The sequence below is a fragment of the Pararge aegeria genome, chromosome 4 (assembly GCF_905163445.1).
Source record: "Pararge aegeria chromosome 4, ilParAegt1.1, whole genome shotgun sequence".
Taxonomy (NCBI): domain Eukaryota; kingdom Metazoa; phylum Arthropoda; class Insecta; order Lepidoptera; family Nymphalidae; genus Pararge; species Pararge aegeria.
The window spans coordinates 743418-765945 of record NC_053183.1 but is presented as its reverse complement, the minus strand read 5'-3'; the positions used below and the strand labels follow the sequence as shown (position 1 = coordinate 765945).

Genomic DNA, 22528 nt, shown 5'->3' with positions numbered 1-22528 from the left:
AGAATTGTGAATAATGTAATAAAATTAAATGATATTGTCATAATGCTACGAGGGTATAGTTATTTTTTTCAAATAAAGTGTATTATTTTGAGACGTGAAGGGTAGGTTAGTTAATAAATAAAACATCAACTTATTGTATTGAGTGTATTTTTTATTGAATTCAGTCACGTCTAATTTGCGAAGTAATGAGCAAACGCAAACATGCGAACAACATCTAGTTATTATAACAACGTGGACGGTAACATTGCTGCAGAGCGTTTACTGCTGTTTCGATATAAATCAAGATCGCCTCAACATTTGTTTAAAAAACATTTAGTGATAGTTAAATAATTATCTAAGTACACGTAAGGGTCACATAAAATATAATTTCCAATGATTTTATAAGTAAAAAGGGAAAAGTTTTATGCGCTACAAAAGTGGTACGTTAAAATTTGGCTAATTAACCAACCTGAGCTTTTTTTTCTTGCGTTGCAGGTTTCGATTACCTTAAAACGCTATAAAAATGAAGATATTTATATTACCATCGATAACAGCGTGTTCGAAAACGCCTGATTTAACCCAGCCTAGCTCTTTACGTATAACATCATTGTTATTTGGACAGAGATGTGAAAAATAAATACTACCTACCTAACCTAGTGCCACCAAAAGGTGCATTGCTATGTACATTGTAAAATACTCGAACGTTTTCACTAGAAAAATCTTAGAAAATTGTTCATAGATCCGAAGAGCGGAACAGTGTTGGTTGAAAATATCACAATGTTGGAACGAGACGCGCAGTAATGTACAAGTAATATTAAACGGCGAATAACATTTACACAAACTGGTGTGAATTTTTTTCACGCAGCAATCGATTCTTAAATAAGATAAAGCACTTGTCATTATTACATTCTAGAAAAAACAATGAAATTCCGTACCTACCGTTCAGAGACTACACCCATCCTGGCAGTACAAATACTTTCGATACAATTACAAGTTCATTGTTTATAAAATGTATTAAAACCATCAAAATATAAATAGAAAAAAGAGATGCCTTTGTTTACGAAGTTGCAACTAACTCGGAAAAAATGCTATATTGTATAATTTACATAGTTTAAAGCAGCGACAAATATTTTACACAGCATAAAAACCGATAACTTTAGAAATTTATAAATTCCATTTTATGGTTTCAAAAGACGAAACTCTGAAAGCAATAAAGACACGTTCAAATGACGATTGTTTACCCTAAACAAGCAACTCAATCGCATAAATATAAAAGAGGTAAATATATCCATTTCGCTATACAAAGTTGGAATGTACGAAGTTGAGCAAAAGATTAAGTAGCCAGCCAATACTGGTAAAAATATCAATAGTTAAGTACACTTTATCACTTCTTCGCAATGAACGTCTTCTATTAATATACACATAAAAGGGGCCCCAAAGAATACAGACTTTTATTTAGTTGATTGTGTAGCCTCTAATATTCGAAGCCGACCAATCGTTCAGTCTGTGTTCCACGGGGGTTCTGTACACTTATCCTACAAATACACGGCTATAGTAAATCATTATTATATGTATTGAATGTCATAAAATCCTCAATATACAGACTTGTGTGTAAGGCACGGACGTCTCGCCGCTGCCCGAGGCGCGCGCGCTCCGCCATCTTTAATTAATTATCTATGTATCTCTGTAAAACGCTATACAAAATTATTTACTAACAATTTGACGATTAAACGATTACTTGATTAATACTTTATGTTACATTTATATAATAAATATAAATTTCTTTGATAAATCGCTTACGTGTTTCTATGTGTGTGTACAACTTGCTCAAATTAACTGTGAACTTTAAGGCGACATCCCGAGAAAGTCATCAATAAATGACTTGACCACATTTAATACTTGACCAGCGTGGAGTACAGTTAGTTCGACCGAATTGTATAAATGTACCTACTATATAATATTATGTTGTTTTCTTTTCCATACTATTTAATTATACACTTTGTAGTCCCGTATGGCGATTCCCTTTAGTTTATCGCCTTCCCAAAGGAACCTCTCGCTACTCTACTGTTTGTACTATCTCTAACTACATATTACGTACAGTGCTCGTGAAGGTCATACTAGTGCGTGCGGGCGGGGGCGGGGCGCGCGCGGGGGCGTGTTTGCGCGCGGGACGCCTTCTCTATCAATTAATTTAGAATCATGCACGCTTTTTCATTTCATTTCACTTAACCTAGTTAATACTATATAATGTATTGTAAAACACAGCGCTGCTCGCACCGAAAGCAATCAATCCGATCTTGCACGAATGGTAAATATACCTAATAGTGAGTGCTGCAATAAGAATTGCGATAGTCACAAGTTTGGTGTTTGGGGCGCTGAATGACATAGAAAGCGGTCAGTGAGGCGAAACTAAAACTACCATACTTACAGATAATTTTATTATTCGCCTTTAACTAGGCGAACTTAAGCCACTTAGATAATTAGACGAACGCAACTGTGTGTTAAAGTAGCTTCCTACTTAAATTGCTTTATTATTTATTTAATTCCTTAAATTTAGTTCATTTTTATCAAAAATTCATTATTGATTTTATTCTATACACGCCTGATACTGCAATACTATACACACAACTAAAACACTAAATCACTACCTGTAATAGTTTTAGCTTAGTATCACTTGACCGCTGTCGAAACCGTTGTATGTTATATAAATTGGCACTAGTGATTCCCACAGGCGAGACAACCGCAGCTATTTACACTCACTGCACTAGACACTAAACAAAAGACACATAAAAGCAGATATCTTCGATAAGATAGGATAATACTGCAATCTCGCTTGAATTTTATTGCTTTAAAATTGCATTTTGTGACTGCAAAACTGTACGAAGATATTAACGCTTTTTTAATGCAGGTTTGCTAATAAAATATTGACGATTATTACCAGTTGATGGTTATGAGCCCGAGATTGACGGCTTTACGTGCTCTACGAGGCACGGTAACAGGAAAGGAGACCAATTAGAATTAAAGTTGCTTACCGGGCGTAATTCATTGATTAACGATGACATACTATTTACGAGCGAGCAATATAATTGAAACTGTGAAATGGTGATTACAAAAATAATGCCCGGGTCGTTTTGTTGAGGTCATCTTAGTCCGGGGCGCGTTGGTAACCCTCGAAACTAAAGTTTTAAGTTAACGAATAGTTTGATTCCATTTGGAAGTTAGCGGCTGCAAATATAGTAGACCGATTGCCGTTTCAAATGTAGAATCACCATTGCCTCAGTACCGACTTACTGACTACATCAATAACTGTAAATCTACTTATATATCTAATGTTTTCTTATCTATTACATATAAATTGCTACCCATTTACATCTTACAATTATAAAGATTAGTCGATCACATCATAATTGGTAGATACAATATAAAATTCGGCTTAAAAATAAGCAATCAATTCAGATATTTATCTCTTTTCACATAATTAATATATCAATTTTATAATTATCATGAAAAAAATTATCATCAGTTTAATTTCATTATAACATCCTATATAAAAATGCGGTAAAACTATGCAATTCTTAACTATACTAGTACCAGTTATAGTCTATATTTTTTTTATTAGTAATACATGTTTTAAAATGTTAAAATTAAATTCACACTAAGTAGCCATTGAATAATTCATACATGATTATTAAAAGATCATTTATATAATTTATTTTAAAAAGTCAATTATTTGGGATCGATGTTGGTGAACTCTAACAGCATTAGTTCTGATAATATATGAGAAATAGAACTTCACGTTACGTGTGTAAGAGAAGAAAATTGAGAATAGAAAGTATTAAGGGTGTAAAAGCGTATTAGTATAGTAAGTAACAATAAATGAACGAGTCCGAACTCAATATATGAAAACATTCTGCGTGCAGAATGCATAAAAATATATGTTTCTCAGTGGAAAGTTTTCATTAGCTAAATAAATATTACACTATATAATGTATGTTTTGTCTCGCTCGCACACCATTACTGACCTCCTCTCATCTGTAATGACTGCCAGCAAATATACTTTGGCACTCCGACGATTTACAAAAATTGCTCGAAAGTCAGTGTATCCAAACGCACAGTACAGTTCCACCAACCAAATGATTGAAATAGGACACAATCTGATTGGTGGAACACGCATTATGTGGGTGTAAAATTTTGATTTAATTCAACAATGGAGTCACGTGGGGGTGTCGGAGCGTCACAATTATGTGGTCGTGATATTCATGATAGATATTTTGAACCACATGTAGAATAGCAAAATATACACAACGTAACTGCTGTCACATTTATATATGTCGCATGTAACGAGGGCATAGCCAGGGTGGGGCGGGTAACGTTCGCCCCACGATGCTCTATCGGAGTTTAAGTACAATTTTCGCGAGCGAAACCTGGCTACGCTCTCGCCATGTAGAGTCATCGCGTTATTCCATACACGTGCGTATGTTTTTACCGTAAATACAAGTGGCCGCGAGATACGACCGGGAATGCACAGCGCGCTGAGCCTTGCACGCCGGGCGCATCAGATGAGGCGCTCCTCTGGCGGGGGCTTGAGCGCGTGCGCCAGCATCTCCGCGCGCGGGTTGCAGTACTCCTGGCCCGACGGCGAGTACGTGCCGCGCGTGGCCCGCTTGCGCCGCGCCTGCGCCGCCAGCGCCGCCAGCGCCGCGCCGCCCAGCGCCAGCGCCACCAGCGCGCCGCCCGCGCCCAGCGCCCAGCGCGCCGCCGGGCCCAACGCGCCGCCCTGCGCCGACACGCCCTGCCGACACACACTCATCGCACCGTGTCTGCGGCATCGACACTCGGGAACGGATTCACCGATTTTTGTTTAAAAGCTGAATTAATCGGAAGTGTTCTAAGCTATGTTTGCGAAAATTGCGAATTACTCGAGACAATATCATTGATACACAAAAACTCTATCACTTCAACTGATTGAAGTCCACTGCAGCTGAATGGACATAGATCTTTTGTAGGAAGTTCCAAAATGGCCGCTTGTTTTAACCGACTCCTAGCGACTCGCTTTATGTAGTCTATTGGTCCTCCGAGCTATGTGCCGCACCCATTGCCACTTAGAAGCACTACCTACCCAAAAAGTTTTATACGACTGGTAGGAGGATTTTCCCATTAATACCATTTCGCTGTACTTACTTAATAAGCACTTTTGAAATGTCAAGTTAGTCAGATTCCAGTGTCTCCGGTTCAAAAATCATATTCTACCAGGAAGAAGTTGCCAATAACTCAGCATCATACAATATTTCAATCTTGCGAAAGATTAGAGCGGAGCTGACTGCTTTCAATCCAACTTGTCACTAAGAAGTTCATCAATTATGCAGTAACCTCGCTGTAATGTCTAATAACACATTGCGCAAACTTATGCATTTGTAGTCCAGAATTACCTATGGAATTTTGTTTTAAAAGCCCGCGAGCGTCACCAACGTTATAATAGCTGAACTACAACACTACTGCCATCCGATACCGTTATCAACATTTTAGCATTTGCAAATTTGTTTGATGCGGTCTAGGAGTCGTCGAGTTCAAATCAAATGTTAGAGACATGTAACGTGGCGTCACCTGCTGCGTGCAGTTGGCGCCCCCCCAGCCGGCGGCGCACGCGCACTCGTAGGCGGCGTCGGCGCCGCAGCGCTGCTGGCAGCGGCCGCCGTGCTGGCAGGGCCCGTGCCGCTCGTCGGCCTCCTCCGCCGGGCCCTCCGTGCTCGCCTGCGGCGCGGGCGTCTCGTAGCACGGGTCGGCGAGCGCGCAGCCGTGGCCGCACAGTCCCTCCGGACACTCGCAGCTGCGAACGCGTTACGACACTCAGTATGGAGACCACTCGAGATAATATACGTGTAAATGAAAACCGAAATAATACTTCAGAAGTAAATTATTTACTGTCTCTGAGACTTATCTGTGAGACCGAAACGCTAAAAAATTTTGAGTAAACCATTGCCATAGTTTTTACTGAAACAAATCAGATACAACCCTGACACATGCAAAAGTAAAATATAGTGACTCCTGCCACATTAGTAGGTATTATGCACGTGTTGCTTTTTTATCTTCAATAGTATCACAATTAAACACAGAATGTTTTGAATAAGTTAGTATGGAAAAATAATTATGTCTCTTTTGATTTAATATTTTTACATTGTGATTCCCTATGAAATATAATAATACTTATTTCCAGAATAACATTTATAAATATGAGCAAAATAAAAATGTTAAAATAGAATAATAATAATTAAGACTTCTCACACACGCATGAACTTCATCCATTTATCAGCATACACCTCGAGACCAGGTTGAGCCTCTTGTTTCAGAATAATAGTCCTTATTATAAGTGTGTCAAGAGTGTCATTAAAAAAGTTACTGCTATATGCGATAAATCGTAAGGCCAAAGTAGTTTTGTAGAAAGAGAAACACCGAGGAGCTCGATCAGCTAAGCGTAGCACAGCGTACTGTGTGTACTCACGCGTAGCCACCGGGCGTGTTGACGCACTGGCCGGGCCCGCAGCTGCCGGTGCCCTCCGCGCACTCGTCCACGTCTTCCTCGCAGCGTGCTCCGCGCCACTCTGGATTGCAAACCAACCATGTTTAATTGTTCAATGCCGCCTTCCGAACACTTTCAGTTTCACTTTCAGAACAGCTTTCTTATTTATTTATTTAGTAAAACAAATAAATAACATAAAAAGGCACACTAGAGCTTTTTCATATCGTGTTAAATGACGCACGATACATTTGCGCCTTGATTTTATTTGGTTCACCAACAGCTTTCCATTTCAAAAAAACAATTTAAACTAGCTTATACAGTATGAAGACAAAATGTTCAGCTACTTATAGGCGAACACCGCATGCACGTAAACAGGGCAACACTAAGCAAAGGCATGTTAAAGTCAAAGTCAAAAATATCTTTATTCAAGTAGGCCCATAGTTGGCACTTAAGATACGCATCTTAATTACACGAGAATTTAATTACATGAGAAATGTGCACACGGTAGCTAGACGATGGCGATAACCATATTCGTAAACTTAAAACTAAAGCTACGAGGTCTCCAAGCGCGTTCTGGTCTAGGAAGAAGTCCACAACTAACTTATCCGCGTGTCCGTAAAAGTCCTAAAGATTTTTACGCAAGGATCACGTGCTACAATGTGCCGCCCTGTGTCCATTGACCTGAGGCATAGGGTTTAAGCCTCCGTTCAGACCAAATTATTGCAATAATACTGCTTTGCGGCAGAAAAAGAGCATAACGAGTACAAGCAATAAGCATAGTGCTTCCACAGACGAGCTCTGCCAAAAAATAGGCTCTACTACTACTGTACTATGTGTACATAGAAGTACTTATTTCTAAGGAAATTACTTCCTGACAAAAACTTTATGTCTTAACAGTTGTACAAATTTTATATAGGGTATGAGTAATGCTAGTAAATTAAAAAAAAAAAAGTGTGTGTCAGCTCCGACGCACGACTGGAGTTTACTCCTTAAGTACGATTGTCGAAGCATACACAAAAAGAGTTTATTTCGCTAAGTAAAGATTTATACCATATGAAAGGGTAAATTTAAAATCCTGTGCAATTTATTCACACACGGCGGAAGTGTAACTTCTTAAAAGTAGCCTACGGGAGATTGAGGTGGATGTAGAGTATCAGAACTATTAGGATAAATGTAGTTTATTATTTAGTTTCCATGGTAACTAGAATAGGTAAATAAATAAAATGTTTTCTATCTCACTCCATCCTATACATTTATGTCTTTGTTCCTTTACCTAGATAATATTCGGTTTCCTTGGTAACTTAAATAGGAAAAATAAGTTAATTAAACGAAAGCGACGTTGCATGTTTGCGCATCATAGATGCCGGGCATGCAACGTCGCAAAGCGAAAACGTATCGAGGTCATTCATCAGTAGATTTTACTCCTCACATTGTTCTCATACCGGGCGCCTTATATATGAAAAACGATTTTTAAGGAGTAAACTCCAATATATCTATTCTAATAAGTCTTATTGGATATAAGCAGGCGCTACTTTGTGGAAATCCATGATATATTATGAAAATTAAGCTTAATTTGCTATACTCCGCGAAGAGCAGGAGAATTTGTATAGTGTAGTTTGTAATTTCTTCAATCCTTATACTCCAAACCAAACAGATCTTCGATCTTAACAATGAATAATTGTTTCTTAACAATTATTCAACTATGCAATTATTAATTGTTAAGAAACAATTATTCATTGTAAAGTCAACATCTCCTGAGGATGCTACGGTTTCGGAGCGATACTTGTGTAGAGGGAACATTGCCGAAGATCTGTTTTGTGTGGAGTAAGTATAAGATTTGAAGAAATTATAAATGACATTATTAAGCGGAGTTAAGCTTAATTTTCATAATCTAATATGTGTGTATGTATAGTGATTTAACAAAGTTCGAGAAAAATGCGTTTTTCAATGCTTTACCAATCTTTATACTATGTCTTGGGTACCACATGTTTCTCAAATGAGTCGCAAAATTTTTGGTGCTGTTCGGTGCTTGGGGCGGTGGAAAAACTTTTTACCTATTAAAACTAAAATTCTTTTAATACATTATTACTGCCTATTTTGGATTATGCAGATGTCTGCTATTTGGATTTATCTGAGACCATGCTAAATAAACTTGAGAGGCTGCAAAACTTATGTATACGGTTCATTTTCGGCATACGTAAATTTGATCATGTGTCTCAGTATCGTGCTCAATTAAAGTGGCTACCAATTCGTTCTCGTAGAAACTTACACGCTCTTTCTCTCCTTTACTCCATTTTATATTATCCGCAAACTCCACCATATTTAAAAGAGCGATTCACCTTTCTTGGTAGCAATGTACGAGCTAATAATGACAGCTTGTTACACGTTCCTGCCAGTCGTTCATTGGCGTATGGCAATTCTTTTACGGTAAAGGTGGTTAATTTATGGAATGAGCTGCCAAGGGATATAAGACATTCCAAATCATTAAAAATCTTTAAATATCAATATATATACATACATATATGTACATACATATATATAAATATATATGTTTTTACTATATATATCAACTGTCAACTGTCAACAGCCAAACTTGTGCTCTGAGATTTTAATTATTTTTTTTAGTCTTATTTGAACTTAAGTGTGATCTTCTGAATGTTTCTTCAACCAAAGGTTGTCTGGAGGAGATCGCTTCAAGCGATAAGACCGCCTTTGTGCATATGTATATTATCGTTTTTTTTTTTTTTGTTAACCTGGTTTTATATTTGTATGTGCAATAAAGACTTTTTCTTCTTCTTTTTCTTCTTTACTGAAAAACGTACTGTCGGACACCCAACAAAATTGAACCACATACAAGATTTGCTTATGTGTTTTATCAGCCGTTTTAGCCGGTTTTATTTAACGGATCTAAATAGTATAATTGTATAGAAGAACTCAACATCACACTACATAAGTTACGCTTGTGGCAGGTGTCCTACTGGAGGAAGGTTTTCATATCATGGCTGTCTTAATAGAACCCAAACGTCTAGAAACTAAACATTCATTGTTATATTTAAAACAGTAATTACAATAAATTAAGGCAGCCACCGTTACGATTACGATACGATTATAAATACCCGCTAATCATTATGCTAACAACCTGCTCGTCATCTGACATTGAACGCAAGTGCTGTAATCATTACTTATAAAAACTGTGAAAGTAATTTATATTAAATAAAGCTCAAAAAAATACATATTAATGTCTTATTATTTATTTATGAATACTGTATGTTTATGATTTAAACTGTAACTATATTTTAAATTTGTGCTTCAGATACCAAAGGTAGGCCTATCAAGCTAAGGTCCACTTATCCGAGTTTTATCAAAACCACAGCAGTAATAAATCGTTCATATATGTATATAGGTCACATACCCAGCACACATAGTGCGAAAAGAAATACCACAATCCAAATATTTTCCCGCATTTTGATGCCGTCACCTTATTATCCGACCACAGAGCACGCACATTATGAAATCACTTAGTTTTCGCTTCCATTAATTACACTGGCATTGGAGAGAAATAGTATCGATTAGTGTTTTTGAGCATTTTTTGTACATGTTTTTTCTCGTAGCCGCGGTCAGGGAGTAGCCTCAATGCAATGCCAGTGAATCACAAAGTGCGATGCGCGCGTGCTGAGACCTTATCAATGTCGCGTAAGGAAAACGTAGAGCGACGTCACATTCATTGAACTCAGCTACTATTGTTACTACTAGTCGAATAAGTCATCTGTGGAATAAATACATCGGTAATATCGCATACAATTCGTTAAGTTTGATATTTGTATATATAAGATGCAATATTTTTTTAATTCTGCAGATTTTGATGCGATTCTGCATAAAGTGCATTTTTGTTTTCATTCGGTCACGAATGTGTAACGTTTCAATAAGTAAATTCAATATCAAAAATGAAGGCCTATCACAGGCACTTATGGAGCGTTAATAAATATATGTTACCATTAATGTATTGATGGTGATAACTGTATTCGTTAACTTCGACCTATAGCTAAGAGGATTGCCCTGGTTTAAGAAGAACCCACAACAAACTTAGCCGGATTTAGTTTTTATTGTTATCACTATCTCACTAAGTTTTTATTACCACCAATATTGGGAATAGTTCTAATTTCCATAAACAAATTGTTATTGTTATTGTAAATTCATTCCTCCTAAATAAATAGATGCTATTTAGCGTTTTTGGGTGAAGCGAAAAAAGCCGCAAACATTGGTGCACGGATTTTGTACTCGACCTATTCTATTCGAGATTCCTACAATCACATAATACGTATACAATTTTAAGGAGGTTTTAAAATGATTTCTATTTCTGTAGCCGCCGGTTACTATTGCATATATATATGCAGAGTTTCATCAAAGTTTGAGAGGCAGTGTTCGACTATACGTTATCAGCGCGGTTATCTTTGGAGCTAGATTGTTGGCGATGAAGCGTTCGCGGCCCGATAACGCGCCCGAACCACGCTGATTGCGAAATATCATTTGTATTTATGATTTTTTTGTTAGTCTTCTAAACGTCTACATTATATTATAAATTGTATATTAATAGACGGCCGATTGGCGCAGTGGGCAGCGACCCTGCTTTCTGAGCCTAAGGCTGGGTTCGATTCCCACTACTGGAAAATGTTTGTGTGATGAACATGAATGTTTTTCAGTGTCTGGGTGTTTATCTGTATATTATAAGTATTTATGTATAATATTCATAAAAATATTGATAAGTCGTCTCGGTACCCGTAACACAAGCTACGCTTAATTTGCGCCAAGATGGCGTAGTGCGTATTGTCGTGGTATATTTATGTGTTTCTACTTTTTTGTATTTGTAACTTTAACTTTGACTACTACTAGTATTTTAAATAGAATTATTTGGTATGAACATAGGGTATTGAAATTGTAAAAGAGCGAAAAAAAAGTGCTAATTTCTTCTAGTTTATTTAAAAAATAACTTTTATTAAAAGCTTATCTGCTTATTAGTTTATATAAACGTAAAGTTTATTTAAAATCATTAAATTTTTTTTGCTAAACTTGTATCATTAATTGCATTAGACTATTCGAAAATTGTCTATGAATTTCCCTTTTTACAAAAATTACACCCCGAATAAATAAAATGTTGATAGTTTAAAGTAAACAGAGGCATACTGTATATATTCGGATTATCAAAGCACAAAACCCTAATGAATAAAAAAGAATAAAAAAAACAAAAGAAATTCAATCTTATAGTTAAAGCAATAAAATGTTGACGTGTAAACGGACATTTTTCACGGCAATCTTAGTTGTGAAAACTGCATTCGTTTGTGTGATAAAAGAACGACATTACTCTTCTGTGTAAAAGTACTGTTTCTTTCCCTGGAAAAGCTAATAAATAAATAAAAGCTTAAGGTTTGCTTTGAATCCAATCCTTTATCGTTTAAGTTCATTTAAATTGCGACATAAATCGGTAATTTCTCTGTATAACAGCATTAATGAAGTGCATAGACATAATAGGGCAAAGTTTTCCTAAATTAAAAAAAAAGATTATTGACCAGATCCTAATACTGTGATAGTATTGTTTAAACTTAGTTTTTTTCCCTTTGTTCTTTTTGTATTAGTTTAGTTAGATTTGTCTTTAGTATCTGTTTTTTTTGTAATTTATACTAAAAATGTATGTTTTTGTTCACGGCTAGTTTATGTCACAGCTTGATGGATCTTACAGCTTATACTCTCTTCTTAATCGTTTTTTCTTCTTCTAACTGACAATATAGTTTTGACGTGACAACATCTTATAATTCGATGGAGCCGGCTGCACGCACGAAAAAACATGACGTATGCGGCGTTACCTCGCTCTGAGGCGTTCCATTCAAGGTTTGAAGTGCAAGCGAGAGCGCGGAACGAGCGACAAAGAGGCACAGTCGGCCTCCGCGTTCGACATCTGTCTGTCTCCTACTCGAGTGAGCGATGCGTCCGCGTGGACAGCTTCTATACAATCATACATTTACAAGTTTTCGGCAAGGATGAAGTGCAGTGAAAAGTGAATGTGGTGTCAATTGTTTATAGCAACGATAATATCTATCAAATAAATAAAATTAAAATTTTCTTTTGAAAAATGCAACCATTCCATCAGTATTTTCTTACGACATTGTCACGTTCAACTATCGTCAGTAAGCCGACTATACAGACTACCAATTTTTTGATTCGCAAATCGTGGCAGTCTCTAAGTGGGTATACAATATTACATCAATATGTTTTTTCATTTTTTGTTTAGTTTTTATAAGAGTTACAGTAACCTGTTGATTGTTAGTTTAGTAAATAAATTATGATTTTAATGAAATAAAAAAAACTGCTCACCGGGCGGGCAGGCGCACTCGGGCGGGCGGCGCGCGGGCACGCAGCGGCCCCCGTGCAGGCACGCGGCCGCGCCCGCGCACTCGTCGCGCGCCTCGCCGCACAGCCGCCCGCTCCAGCCCGGCGCGCACGCGCACTCGGGCGCCTGCGGGACACAACCATTCGCATTTACAAGAAAAAATTATGTGCGTACCTATGTACACGCGTTACAAGTTATACTTCTTTGGCGTAACAAGATAATTTTTTTTTTTCAAAAGTTTTATTACGTTTTATTTACGTTTGTGGGCAAAACGACACTAACAATAGTAAACATAGATACATTGAATTGAATCTAGTTAAATAAAGTTTATTTAAATATCGAATAGGCCCGAACAATCACAAAAAAATGAACAACCTGGTGACCTCTTTTATTTAAGGAAAAGAGTGCTAACAGTTAACAATAGTAAATTAATAGCTATTCATGCCTCACTAAGGGTAAATACTTATAGTCTGATAAGATATTTTATTAAATTTGTTAGCATTCTAACGAATGTCCTAATAATTTTTATTTAATTAATAAATGGTTTTTAAGAAATAATTTAAGCTATACTTGATTAACAACCAATTTTCATGATTTGTGTGTGCATTTTCGACACCTCATTCTTATATTAGACTCAAACGGTGCAATGATACCCCATGGTGTATTAATCGTTATCAATACACTAAGTAGTGTACCTCATTGTGACTAACTATAGAGTTTTAATGTTTTCGGAATGCACCGGAGTGAGCCGCGTACCTGCAGCTCCGAGTTGCACTGGCCGTTGAGGCAGGGCGTGACGTCGCAGAAGGCCAGCTCGCAGTGCACGCCCTCCCAGCCGTCGGCGCACGCGCACGTGTAGTTGTTGCCGTGCGCCGTGTCGGGCACGTCGGCGCACGTGGCGTGCGGCGCGCACGGGCGGTGCGCGCACGTGCGCACGCGCGGCAGCTCGCAGCGCGCGCCGCGCCACTCGTCGCCGCACTCGCAGCGGAAGGCGCCCGGCTCGTCCCAGCACGTGCCGCCGTTCTCGCACGGCGCCGACGCACACTCGTCAATGTCGTGCTCGCAGCTGCGGAATACGACCACCATCCATGTTAGCTAATTTATTGTTTCACCGATGTCAATGTGGATAAAGAGCAAATTTGATAGCTATGGTCATGTGCTCGACCGTAACAATATGAAGATCTCCGAGCGGGTGATCGTGCTCAAGGATCGAGGTCCAACCATTCATCTTTGGAAGTTGTATATGTGGTCAATTTTTGTGAACACTTCATGAGCGGCGATGCAGGATCTTTATGGCGCCATCTAGTTTAGTAATGTGGAGACCGCTACATTATCCTTTGCGGAGAATATCGGACTACCGACTCATAACAAAGACGACCAAGACAGAAAAAGAAGACCTCTTACCTGTAGCTGTGTTTATATATATTTGATTATAGGATCAAAATGTATGCATGAAATAACTGAATTGCCTGAACTGTTTGGAACTCGTCCAAATTTAAAGTAACTGATCTACAATCGACTAGTATGGCAAAGAATAGACTATCAAGTAGCAGCGCACTCACAACTGGCCGTCGTAGCCGGCGGCGCACAGGCAGTCGTAGGCGGCCACGCCGTCGCGGCACGTGGCGCCGTGGCGGCAGCGGTGGTCGGCGCACTCGTCCACGTCGTGCTGGCAGTAGTCGCCCGCGTAGCCGGCCGGGCACGCGCACGCGTACGAGTTGCGCACGTCCTCGCAGCGCGCGCCGCGCTCGCACTGCGCCTCCACGCACAGCACGCAGCCCACGCCGTCCGCCGCGCCCCACGGCGACCCCGACCTGCCGAGCCACGTGTGCCGGTAGTGGCGGGCTCCACCGCTCACGGCCATTGTGACGCGTGAGCGGGCAGCCTAAGTTGATATTGGCCGCGTGCAAGTTTCACATTTTAGGTAACACAACCTACATTTTAGTTTCCATAAACAGAGATAAAAAGGTGTTGCAATACAAAGAAATATTTAAATTAGATCCTTTAGTTATCTGTGTGGATTGAAACGTTTAGCTCTGGAGATGGACACTATATATATGATGAATCGATAAATCCTCAAGGTCATCTTAAGAAAACCATAGCAATTCCATCAATAAGTAATTGTTTCGACTTTTGTTTAGTTTGTTTGTTGAAGGGCATCCACTGTAACTGTCTATTTTGACAACGATGCCGATTCCGTTGACGGAAATCCCTAAGCTAAACTGATTTGGTAAGTTTGCAAGGAATGTGTAAGTGGGGGGCGGGGCTCACATGAGCGCGTAGTGCGGCTGCGAGGCCAGCAGCGCGGCGGCCGCGCCCACGAACAGCACCTGCTCCGTGAAGAACGGCAGCAGCAGCGAGCCCACGTGCACGGCGCCCAGGCAGCCCTGCGAGCAGAGAACCAATCAGCCTGGCGTTACTTTCACATCCGAACTGTGTGCTTGTTACTGTGGTCTTTCCCTCACGCCCCAACCAAGCAATTTGTTTTTAGGCATAGAGTTAGTTGAATGGGCGGAGAATAACATAAGCTTACTAAGTCTATTTGTATTCAAGAAAAAAAAAATTCAAACGGGACTTCTATAAAAACGTAATAAACACGAACGAATGCACTAGTAGTAGAAAATAATTTTAATATTAATGTATTGTTATAAAATGCATTTTTTTTATACCGCTACAAGTTAGCCCTTGACTGCAATCTCGGCCGGTGGGAAGTAATGATGCAGTCTAAGATGATAGCGGGCTAAATACACTAAATCACTTAGCGGCACGCATTTGTCGGCTACGGTACTAGCCACGGCCAAAGCTTCTCACCAGACCAGACCATAAAAAATCCAGAAATTATTAATTCCAAAATGGCCCCTGCCGGAACCTCCTACCGCTTAAATTCACAGCGCTCACCGTTGCGCCATGTAGGTCGTCACACATGCATGCTATAGAATGGCAGTTTGTAGCACGGAACATGCTAAGTTTTATTTTATAAAACAATTTATTAACCTGCAATCACGCAAATATGATTCGAATTTGAAAAGTTCCCGTGAGTTCAGTCTTGCATTACGCAGTAAAAAAGTCTAGCTCACTTTGAAATACTCTCCAGCCAGGTTGTCATCTATCAATTCGTCTTCGGAATATTCCAACACGCTGGGATCCGTGGAGTTCTCCATCTAGAAACAAAACAACACAATTTATAACATCTTTAAATTTTCTTTTAACCTCAAAAATCTATTGAAAGACGAATTACTAACCATTTGTTTATAGCTCGAGAATTACTTATACAAATGTATTTATTTATTCAATTACAAGTCCATTACAATGTCATATAGATTACATAGTTGTTATATTTTTCAAATAGAATGTCAATCTAATGTTTACATTTGAAATGGAACCCTGTGAGGGCGCTGTAACCAGATTAAGAGGCGGACTTATTATTGTCATAATAAGCTTTCTCCAGCAAGTAATGTTTTAAGGATTTTGTAAATAAGTTTATACTTTCTTTTTCTTTTATATGTTCCGGGATTTTGTTGTAAATTTTGGCGCACATGGGGTTTGGGCCGGTGCTGTGGATTTTTAATTTAGATGGCGGTAGGACCAATTTGCGTTTATTCATAAATTATTTCGATATTTCAGCTGTTTCTTTACACTATGTTTATATGAATTATAAAATGTAATAAATTGATTAAGTCATGTTATCAGTATATGTGAAAACTTTATATCAGAGAGAGCGAGACCTCCAAATGCAGGTTTTTTCTAAACTTAAATGGATGTCTTAGCCTATTGTTTTGTAATGAAGTTGAGATAACAAATTAATAAATTATTTATTTATTTACTACTTTATCTTAAGCAACCCCTCAATGAAGAAAAAAGAAGAAATCCAAATCAATCGAGCCATCGTCGACTAGTCCATTCTCTGCCAAGTGTAATCTTGTTTTCTCATCTCCCGCAAGACAGAAAAGTGATTCTATGTGTTGATGAATACAAATATAATGATAAATGGTGTTTCTTGAATTTTGACTACAGCAACGTCATATGTCTAAGCTAATCGGAAATCTCGCCTAGTACTCACAGGGGTGGTGGTGTCGGCGGTGGCACGGCGGGCGCCGGCGGGCCCGGGCGGGCGCACGCCGCCCAGCGTGATGGTGCCCTCCGTGACCAGCTTCTGCCACGCCGCCACGTCGATGTCGTCCGACAGGCCCACTTCCTCCTGCCCGTCGGCGTCGACGAATGAGCCTGTAGGGAAAGGAAACGACACTCATTATATACTTTAAATCCTCTTAAACACTTATTTTACCGAACCCTTCTGCAAAAATTCTTACTGTTCGATGCGTGGTACTGGTATAAATTCTAAAACAGTATCATTTAAGCGCGTATCAATCTTGCGCCTTAAAAAAAAGAATCCCCACCATTTTTCTTCGATATTATCATTGTTTTCAGAATATTTTATAGAGGATATTATTATGGTCGTAGATAGTCTTGTATGTAACAGTTAATAATTAGATATTAAAACTCTCCTGGGATACTATTATCAAACTTGGCTTCGCCTCGGGTCGACATTTGCATCAGCATAAATAACTATAATTTTATTTATACATTTGAAAATCTGTCAGTTTGAAGTCACTTCACGTGATCAAAAGGCAGATTTCACCGAGATTAAGCCAGCAAGAATCTCAGCAATTGCGCTTTTTGAGATTATGTTAAAATTTAAAAATCATTTAATTTACGTGACATGAAAGCAGATCGGCCTATTTCCAAACGACCTTGTAATTACAAGCGAAAAAGTAAGAAATAAAGATGCTGTCTGTATCTACATTTTAAGCGTTCATCTGTTATCTTTACCTGTTACATTTCAATAGACGACGTGTCGTTTTAGGCACTGGCCCCTAAGATACTGGATTTCCTAGTTTAGGGATTCCAAAGACTTATTGTACAGAGTTTTTCTAAAAAATAGAGTTTTCTATTTTCGTATTGTAACGTTATTTGTTATAGGCAAAACATATTGAGTGTAGTGTATAATGATTACATAAAATAATACATACATTGTGTACATTTCGCAAAAAAAATAAGGAAAGCCTTTCAACATTTTAATTCCTATAATAGACTTCTTTTAATGAGTAATCAGACGTGTATTAGTGAAGTTATAAGACTAAAAGTTACATCTGCCCATCGATCGCAATGACATCTTACATGGGTAAATTTATATGTAAAGTGTTAATTTTACTCACAAACGGCAAAAGAAGAAGTAATCGGTACGAAGAGAAGTATATGAATCGGTTAAGAACGTACCCGTGATGCGGCCGTCGGCCAGCACGAGGCGCAGCGTGGCCCAGCGCTGGTGCGGCCGGCGCGCGCGCATGCGCCGCTGCGCCGGCAGCCCGCGCAGGCGCCACTGCACGCCCACCTGCCCCTTGTACAGCCCCACGCTGAACACGGCGCCCTCCGCCTCCGCGCGGAACAACGTGCCGCCCACTTTGCTCCTAAGCATTCAACACTATTGAAAGTACGCGGTGACAACCAACACATTGATTGATATGGCTACAGAAATAGAGTTTTACTTTTCTCCATGCAAAAGTCTGTCTCGTGGAGTATCTAAGATGCTGTAACTAAACATAATAAAGCTTTATATTTAAGAGTTACCGAAATTATCGCACGTATGCTTATAAGGTTCAAAGTTTCAAATTGCGCTTGCAGTACCGTGTAAAATGGAAATCACATAACGCGTGGTACCTCACCTGTCAATCTAATTCTCAATATTATAATCTATTTTCTCAGATGAACATTAACTAGTTGCGTCCTTAAAATTGCTCTATGAATTTTTGGGACTCTCTGGCCAATGGAACTCTTCTATGGCATATGAAAGGATGGTACAGAAGCTAATATGTAACTATGTAACTGTCCAACGTCGCGTTGGACACGCTTTCGTACCTGTAGGTGATGGTGAGCGAGTCGGGTAGATCGTGCGGCTCCAACGGGTCGGCGGCCAGCGCGGTGGCGCGCGGGACGCGCAGGCGGTAGCTCAGAGTGGTGTTCAAGCCGTCGAAGGTCGCGTTTGACACGCACTCGTACCTGCGGCGAGGAAGCAAGTATCTGTATCCTGGCCAGATGTATCTTTGTGTACTATGCCGATGGGGAATTCCCCACCATATGTGAGGCAATAATTTCATATAGATTTCAAACTTTTTCCTATTGGTTACCATTGCTTTAAGTAATATTTTTATGGCATACGTTGATGTCTGTAAAATAGGTATAATTTCAACTTACAGCGTCTACTTTATTAAATTATTACTGCTTTAAGCGCACTGAATTAAGAACATAAAAAAACTGTGTACACGACTAATATTGAAGCATGAAAACCACTGCAATTTAATACTCCAGTTTCTCGAACAAACTGTTAGTCGTTCTTACCATTTAGCAATTTGACGGTAATTATTTTACTTCTAACATTTACAATAAAATATAAAAAAGTTAGTGCTTTTCCGCGGATGTAAAGTGAGACGTGCGCTGGGTATTTTCACTGTTTTTGGACACAATGCACTGAATGAGGAGCGATGGACCCCCAACATCAATACTTTTACACAAGGGTCAAAACAAAATGATAATTTATTAGTATAGTTACACATAGACAATTCAGCTTACCCTCGGTCGAGGTTCCGGCAGTGGGAGTTGAGCGGGCAGCCCTGCAGCTGGCAGAACTCCACCTCGCCGCACTGCTTGCCCTTGTAGCCGCGCGGACACGCGCACCTGCGCATACGGGGATCAGGTTCGACTGCGCACACACACGCCACAACGCTTCACGCAGCTAGTGCGCTACGTACGTGTAGTCGTTCCACGTGAGCGCGCAGGTGGCGTTGTTGAGGCACGGCTGCGACGCGCACACGTCGTCCGACACCTCGCCGCGCAGCACGCCCGCCGGGTCCAGCGACACCTCGCCGAAGGGCGCCGGCACGCGCAGCCCGGCCGCCTGCAGCGGGAAGAACTGCACCACGGCCACGTCCAGCCCGTTGGACACCTGCCGGCAGCGCCAGTACACGTGTAGCGGTCTCCACGTTACAAACTAGATGACGCCACAAGAAACCTGCATCGCGCTAGCGAAGTGTTCACTAAGAATGCCTATATATACAACTTCCAAAAATTAATGTTCGGACCTCGGTCCCCGAGCACGATCACCCGCTCGGAGGAAGATCTTCCTATTGATAAGATCTTTCTATATATTTTATTGTAAGTTTGTTATATGTACATATTATATTTGTATATATAGGTTTATGCATGTTTATTTGCAACACAGTACAGTTAAATGCACCACCTACCTCTCTTCTTGAGCTGTTTTTAACGCCTTTGGTTGCCTGGAAGAGATCGCTATGTAGCGATAAGGCCGCCAAATTGTATACCTTTTGTTAAATTTTTACTGTTAATTTGTTATGTTTATGTGGTGTACAATAAAAGTGTATTCATTCATTCATTCATTCATTGTTACGGTCGAGCGTATCACCACAGCTCCCGTACACACGCCTGGACCGTTCCACTACTCCCGAACGTGTCTCGAGGTTTATTGCTAAATATTTTTAACGTGATAAATAAATCGATGAACGCCGGCTGCACTCACGAAAAGTATGACTCATTGTCACGTTCCGCTTGACCCCAAAGTCTAGCGCGGATATAGCGCGACAGAGAGGAACGATCGGCTTGAGACGCATCTATCTCTCTTCTACTCAAACGTAAACTTTATAACACAAAATTAACATCGGTAAACCGACTTTAAATTAAAGACAACCAATTTCTTTTGAGCTAGCCTATGTGTACATAGTTTATGTCTTCCATGTAACCGTTCCTGATAGAACTCTTGGAATGGCAATTTGATGATTTAAAATATTATGAAAAACAGTAGTGCCTGTAAAAGTTTCCAGCAGTTGAGAACGTCGTTGCGATTCCGTTATTTAAATTTTTTTGGAAAAAGCTACATTTTTTATATAAGTCACAGAACAAAAAGCTACAATATATAAGCCACAGAACAAAAAAATAACTTTAATACACATTTCGTAAAAATAAAAATAAAACTGTTAATCATTAATATAGACAGTGCTGCACAATTTGCATCATGACACAATGAAATAATGGATCCCCCAGCGGCCTGACCTGCACGTCCTGTATGACGCCTTTAAAGTAGTCATCGTCGTCGGGTTCGGGCAAGGGCGCGGGGGCGGGCGTGGTGGCGTTGTCCGCACCCTGCGCGCCGGGCGGCAGCGGCGCCGGCGGCGGCGGCGGTCCGCCCAAGTACAGCACCTAACAAAACATTAGGAAACATTAAATTTTTTCCCCCAAGACATATTTACAATAGCTCTATAAGCCACATTTCAGCCCAATCTTTCGTGTGGTTTCAGCTGTGAGTCGTTAGATCAACCAGTCATCTTTTCCTATTATATACATAAGATATAAATGGTACATATCGATCTTTGAATCATAATGAATCCTTTGCTATGAGGCTTTATAGTTCGTGAACAAATGCCGGCGTTACTCTGCGGAAGCTGACGAAAACCAAAAAGCTGAATGCACTACAATCCGTGACCTTAGCAAATGAAGTTCATGTTCTCGATACATATTATGACATGCGGAGCCGAGAAGAAGCCAACGGCGTATCATAACAAACAATACCAACAAACTAATAAAATTATGTCAAATTTCGTACAAAGGTAAATAGCGTGAAATATCTGTGTCGCGATAAACACTATTAAGGGCTAAAAGGCAAGTGTTATCAAACAAACCTGCGCGTCCAGTTGTTTGGCGGCCGATATCGACTTCCGGAAGTACTCCGTGCCGTTCAACTTGACTTGCACCAGCGTGGAGTTCCTCACGACCTCTATGAGGTAGAGCAGCCCATTGTCCAGACGAGTCCCTCCCACGGTGTAGTCCTCCGGCGTCTGATTGAAGCGAAGGTGCACGAGAAGCTCGCCGGCTTTGAGTGATGCTCCTACGAGCGTTTCCTCCGTTTGACCGTACCTGAATAAATTGTTATGTTTAAGCAAACATTGAGGTACTCTTATTACACTAATTGTAAAGTGTTGTTAGTTTCATTACTTTGCCTGAAAACTGGTTGAATGATTTAAAATATTTTTCACCCCACTTGCTCGTAACGTGGACCTTATCACATTGAAACAAGGCTCATAATCCAAGATATTAAACACGCCTGTTTTATTTAAAATTACCGTAGTGGTGCTAATATATGATGACCCTTTATTAAATAAAATCAGTTATTTTCTGAAAACGTACGTAAAAACGTTTTTCTTCGCGAGTGGAATAAAAATCGTCGAATGAAACGCGTATGGTACATTACTTATTACACCCTCGGCTTTCTTAGCGCGTTCGCTCTAGCTCACGCGCCTAATACCGGCTCGACTGTAAAATGCAATATAGCCAAACTTGATGCATAATCTATTAACATACCACCCGCAAAAAGGATAAAAGAGGATTAAATCGTGTGTTTCATTCTAGCTCGCGTATTGACTCTTGTCTGACAGTATCGGTAATTGGGAATGCCAGATTTTTGTGATACGTATTATAAGCAAAGAAGCAAACCGCTTCATAATGTATCAGGGATAATGAACGGTGCAGACCCTCCGATGGCATTGGTTAATTATGGTTAGATTAACTGCCTCGTTGGTATA

General features: G+C 39.7%; 2 protein-coding genes across 2 annotated transcripts in view; both read right to left on the bottom strand.

The window, feature by feature from the left end:
* Positions 1–130: 130 nt before the first annotated feature.
* On the bottom strand, positions 131–14742 carry LOC120623457 (protein crumbs-like). Its single transcript, XM_039889492.1, has 6 exons — positions 14441–14742; positions 13635–13944; positions 12863–13004; positions 6479–6578; positions 5584–5806; positions 131–4771 (listed from the first exon to the last, which is right to left on the bottom strand). Exons 1-6 carry the CDS (start codon positions 14740–14742, stop codon positions 4535–4537), a joined length of 1314 nt encoding a protein of 437 aa, XP_039745426.1. The 3' UTR covers positions 131–4534.
* A 450-nt stretch (positions 14743–15192) lies between these two features.
* LOC120637894 (protein crumbs-like) overlaps positions 15193–22528 on the bottom strand; it is a 64033-nt gene continuing 56697 nt past the window's right edge. Inside the window, 10 exon segments of the mRNA XM_039909951.1 lie at positions 15193–15265; positions 15956–16039; positions 16939–16994; positions 16996–17102; positions 18156–18346; positions 18795–18935; positions 19506–19610; positions 19685–19878; positions 21003–21149; positions 21629–21863. Coding sequence (XP_039765885.1) covers positions 15988–16039; positions 16939–16994; positions 16996–17102; positions 18156–18346; positions 18795–18935; positions 19506–19610; positions 19685–19878; positions 21003–21149; positions 21629–21863 — 1228 coding nt within the window. The 3' untranslated portion in view covers positions 15193–15265; positions 15956–15987.